We start from the raw sequence: 5,614 nt of genomic DNA, 5'->3' as shown, positions 1-5,614 counted from the left end.
AAAAAAAAAAAAAAAAAAAATTAAGACTAAAATAATAATAATAATGCAATGTGTAGAATTAGGACAAAAGATAGTATTTCCCATACTACCTACCTGAGAACTCCCTAGGGTACTTAATAATACAGAATGCAGGACCACACCCCAAATATATTTCTAGGTAAGAATCTCTGAAGCCTGGACCCAGACACAAATTTAGGCTCTTGGCCAGTCTCTTACACACTAAAATTTAAGACATACTAGCCAATCAGTCTCAATCTTCTTCCCAGTTTAGCATCATTTTTCTCTCTACTTCTGGCCTATGTTACTTAGTCCTCTAATCCTTCAAATTAGAAAACTCATTCATTCATGCAATGAATATTTATATAGGGCTGCATTTGTGCCAGATCCCCATGCTAAGCAGCTGGATATGCCAAGACAAACTCTTTAGGAGTTCACAATGGTGAAATCTAGACACAGTTCAACTATGTCAGGACATGAGCATGAGGAAGATGGGATTAAATTTCTTGATCAAACGACCAGTAAACCAGACATACATATATCACAGTAGCCAGTTTTACTGAAATTCAGAGAGTCAAAGCCATGAATAGTGCAAAATGTGCAATTCAAAATCATTAGTTAACTTTAAACAACTCAGCAGATAAAAGGAGGATTAAAGGTAACAGTGTACTGCTCTAAAGGTATCAAAGTTCAGGATTATCAGTAGTACCACTTTTTCTAAGATATATGGAGCTGAAAAGTATACTTAAACTATAAGACTATTCATGAAATATGTAATTATTCAAAAAATACTCTTGAGCATCTGTACAGGTACTGTTCAAAAGTGAACAAAATAAAGACTCTGGAAACAGACCAGTCTGGGTTGGAATCCTTGTTTTCCCACTTACTAGGTATGTATCCTTGGGCAGTTTTTAATCATGAGGAGTAAATGGGAATGTATATAAAGTATCTGGCCCAGTGTATGGCAGTAGTGAATGCTTGAAAATACCATGTGCTTATTACTTATGATTCAGCTTGGTCAGGCATGGTGGCTCACTCCCAAATCCTAGCACTTTGGGAGGCCGAGGTGGACAGATCACTTGAGGTCAGGAGTCCAAGACCAGACTGACCAACATAGTGAAACCCCATCTCTACTAAAATATATATTAAAAAAAAGAAAGCCAGGCATGATGGCATATGCGTGTAATCCCAGCTACTTGGGAGGCTGAGGCAGGAGAATCACTTGAACCTGGGAGGCAGGGGTTGCAATGAGCCAAGATCACGCTGCTGCACTCCAGCCTGGGCAACAGAGAAAGATCATTTCAAAAAAAAAAAAAAAAAAAAAAAAAAAAAAAAAAAAAAAAAAAAAAAAAAAGAAAAAAAAAAAAAAAAAAAAAAAAAAAATTAAAAAGATTCAGCTTAAACAGTACAATATCAACGATCTCTACTCATACAGAATAAATAAAAATAAATTCTATATAAATTATAGTTACTAAGATTTTTAATATTTAATAGAATTTAATCTCTTCAACAGCAGGTTTTATCTTTCTCATTCACTGTTACAAGCCCAACACTTGGAACAGTGTCTGGTACAAATACTTGGCAAACAAATGAATCAATAAAAATACAATAAAATAACTATAAAAATACAGAACAAATGTCTGATTGAGGGAGTAGCAGATAACCATCTTTTGTCTTTAATTATTTTTACCTTATTATTAAAAACATATACAATTTTTATTGACCAGGTGTGGCAGTTCACACCTGTGGGCCAAGGGAGGCCAAGACGGGTGAACTCCTGAGGTCAGGAGTTCGAGACCAGCCTGGTTTGAGACCCCCATCTCTACTAAAAATACAAAATTCAGCCAAGAGTTCTGGCACACACCTGTAACCCCAGCTACTCAGGAGGCTGAGGCACAAAAAGCACTTGAACCCAAAAGGCAGAGGTTGCAGTGAACTGAGATCGCGCCATTGCACTCCAGCCTGGGTGACAGAGCGAGACTCTATCTCAAAAAAAAAAATTCTTTAAAAGTCTGGAAAACACAGAAAATAAAGAAAATTAAAATAACTGATAAATCCATCAGGTAAATATCACCTCTATTCATCACTAATAAGCATATGCACATAATTAAATAAATTTAGAATTATACTTCACATATTTTTTAATCTTATGTGTGTTTTTATTTAAAATTATATGTCATTAATGTTTTTCCAAACATAGTGTCCTCTTGTGTGGCTACAGCAATATATGTAACTTTTCCAACTGTTATACAGGTTGATTCTAATTTTTTTTGTTTTTATATAAATAATGCTATAATGAACATTATTTATATAAATCACTACCTGTATCTCTCACTTCTTTTAGGATACATTTCTAGAAAGATAATTACTATCCTTAGGCTTATTCAAGCACATTACTGAATACTGCTCTTCTACAAAGTTACCAATTCAAAATCAAAGCAGTGCGGCACTGTGAATCTTCCTAGCAGGTTGGGAGAGAGTAGCTTTCTAAACTTAGAAGCAATAAAAAGAAATCAGACATTTAAAAGGTGATAGATGAGTCTTAGCAATCTGTATAAGCTTTCCATATAATGAGGGCAGTAGAGAATCATTGTCTATTCTGAATCATAAGCTATTAAGTAGTTTAATACATTAACCCAACCTATCTTCACAACCATTTTATGACATGGAAGTTATTTCCTCTCATTTCATTTATTCAATTTCTTCACTTTAACTTTCCCCAGGTTATGCTATAAACCCAAGTTGATCATATTTCAAATCCTATGTTCCTCTCACTATAATAAATACTATCGCAAACAAACATAATTTTGAAAATAGGGACAAGGCTAAAATTACAGTCAACTAAAGCTACTCAACACAGACCATCTGCACTCAAAACTCATAAGCATTATATCTGGAACATGCTAAGAGCTAATAAATATTTGTTTAGATATTGAATGAATGGTAGAGACCCTTTTTTCTTCAAAATTTTAAGACTAAACAAAAATTTAAGACTAAAATAATTCAGCTTAAGATGAATCTAATCATGGCTTTTAAAGCCTTATCATAGTTAATACCAAAAAAAGATTTCTGTTTTTTTTTTTTTGAGATGGAGTTTTGCTCTTGTTGCCCAGGCTGGAGTGCAATGGCGCAATCTTGGCTCACCACAACCTCCACCTCCTGGGTTCAAGCGATTCTCCTGTCTCAGCCTACTGAGTAGCTAAGTTTTCAGGTATCTGCCACCACACCTGGCTAATTTTGTATTTTTTACTAGAGAAGGGGTTTCTTCATGTTGGTCAGGCAGGTCTCGAAATCCCAACCTCAGGTGATCCACCTGCCTAGGCCTCCCAAAGTGCTGAGATTACAGGTATGAGACACTGCACCTGGCCTGGATTCATCTTAAGATGAATTCTTTCAAATCTTATGGTGAATATGGGTGCAGTAGACAGTACAAGTCCATGGTATTTAAAGTAATGTAAATTTACATATATAAATAATCCTGAGCTGGGAAGAAACAAATTTTTGGAGAACAAAATAAATCTTCTAAATAGATGTATAAGCTTCACAGAAATAACAGTATTCCTTCATATATAGATATTTTTCCAGAAAATTAATAAAACATAAAGAACATACTTAGCTTCTAAGACTAAAGCCATTTTTTAAATGACTTAAAAGAAACTAATATGGAAAAAAATTAAATGAGGGGAAAATCTATAGACCTTTATTATAAAAACACAACCTTATTACCAATTCTGACAAACCACAGGAAAACAACATCTGTCTCTACAGTGTATTAACTGCATGCGGTGATATTAACAGACTAGAAACCCAGATCACTTACAGACTTCATCACTCAGCAATGGTATTTTTAAAAAAGGAGTCCCAGGTTCTATGATATAGACAAGTATGCATGCACAACCATATAGTCACTATCTGTTAAATATAGACATAGCCTAAGAAAGTCTATGAGAAACAGAAAAACAAAAATTAAAGACTCCTAAACTAAGCCACAAATCATCACAATGCCCCTTCCATTTCACATTCCAATGGGTTTAAATGTTTTAAAAGTTTTGCACCACTTCGCTCCAATAATGAGTCTGCACCCAAACAAGCATTAACCAGGAGGCACCCTGAGAGAACAATACTTACAATGTTTCTGGGTTGCAAGTTGTATTGATTGACCCCATAGCTTTCTATCTTGATTTTTGAGACTGTCATGGATGAAATGAACTGCAGGTATAGCTTTGTGCTGAGCATGTTTTAGTAGTTTTCCTTCCTTCATACGATCTAGCTCTTGCATAACAACCCAGGGGATTATTAACACAAGTTTGTCAAAACCTAAAAAATACAGATTTTTTAGAATTTAACAAAAATTTATTGAGCTACTAAATGGAATTGCTGTAGGAGAGGTAAAAGTTTGAAAGCGCACAGTCCCTACCTTTAGGAAATTCACAATAAATTCAGAGACAATATATCAAAAAATTGAAATTATAAAGAGCATCATGTGTCAAAAGAATGTTAAAAAAATAAGTACTCTTGGAGATCAAAAAAAAGATTATAGTTGCTAATTTAACCTGTAAAGGCTTTTTTTACACTTAGAACACCGAATGTGCTTAATTTATAGCATATCCAAATGGAGACATGTTCACGAGAAAAAAAGTCACACCGCTGCTAATATAAATTATCAACTCAAGGAAGAAAATCAGAATCTTTAAAATGTTCTGTAAATACCTGGTATTTCTGTTGTCTTCAAAATTCTAACAAATTTGAGATGATTCATCAGAATATTTGTATCAATAACAATTAGGAGCTTTCTGTCTGAAGTATTATTTGCTAGAGAAAAAGAGCACAGATTTCATGACACTTGATAATAGACTTACATAACGACTAAAATTTTGATATCATAGAAGCACTGACAATTCAATTAAATTTAAAACACCTCTTTGTCTTGTTAACTGTATCAGAGATTTACACCGTTGGCTAGACTCTCAAGCTGGTATCTATCTGGCCCATATCTTTGTTGCCAAGTAAATTTCTCCCCAATCAATTAAGGGTCCTCTGAACAGGAATGGCAACCCGTTTGGACTGGGAGTGGGGTGAAGAATCATCTAAGTCCAAGTAGGCAGAGAAGGTAAGGCCTGGCAAAGCAGAAATACACAGGAAACCTAGGGTCAAGACTGTGAGGAACCAGCCAAGGAGAATGTTTTTAATAGCATTCTTAAGAGAAGTCCTTTAGACAATAAAAACAAAACTGTTTTTACTTCAATTCTTAAGAGAAAGAATAGTAGTCAATGTTTAATTACCCACCAGTAGAATATTATAAATTCCTTATAGGTGGATTTTAAATGATAAACTGACTTGCCTGGGAAGTAACTATGTTTCTAACATCTGTCGTGGATCACTGGTAGTTGTGCACTTAGTAATTATAAGCTAATTTTAACATATTCTGAGTGAACATAATTAAAAGACAAATACATGTAAAAGAAAATACATAATAATACTAGCACTGTTATTGCATAGGATCATATTGCACAACTTATCTGATCAACAATCAGATAAGTTAATGCAAAGGAAAACACCTGAAAGATTAAAACTGCAATGTGAATGTAAGGTAGCATTACTTTTTTTTTTTTTTTTT

General features: G+C 34.1%; 1 protein-coding gene across 7 annotated transcripts in view; it reads right to left on the bottom strand.

Annotated features, from left to right (window-relative positions):
• The window catches only part of SWT1 (SWT1 RNA endoribonuclease homolog), an 86,995-nt gene that overhangs the window by 56,349 nt on the left and 25,032 nt on the right, over nt 1–5,614 (bottom strand). For all 7 annotated transcript variants that reach the window (XM_037737076.1, XM_017524517.2, XM_017524518.2 and 4 more), the window contains 2 exons: nt 4,708–4,809; nt 4,126–4,314 (listed from right to left, as the gene is read on the bottom strand). In XM_037737076.1, coding sequence (XP_037593004.1) covers nt 4,126–4,314; nt 4,708–4,809 — 291 coding nt within the window. The remainder of the gene's footprint in view (nt 1–4,125; nt 4,315–4,707; nt 4,810–5,614) is intronic.

The sequence above is a fragment of the Cebus imitator genome, unplaced genomic scaffold (genome assembly GCF_001604975.1).
Source record: "Cebus imitator isolate Cc_AM_T3 unplaced genomic scaffold, Cebus_imitator-1.0 Scaffold33, whole genome shotgun sequence".
Lineage (NCBI taxonomy): Eukaryota > Metazoa > Chordata > Mammalia > Primates > Cebidae > Cebus > Cebus imitator.
This window is presented reverse-complemented; position numbering and strand designations above follow the sequence as displayed.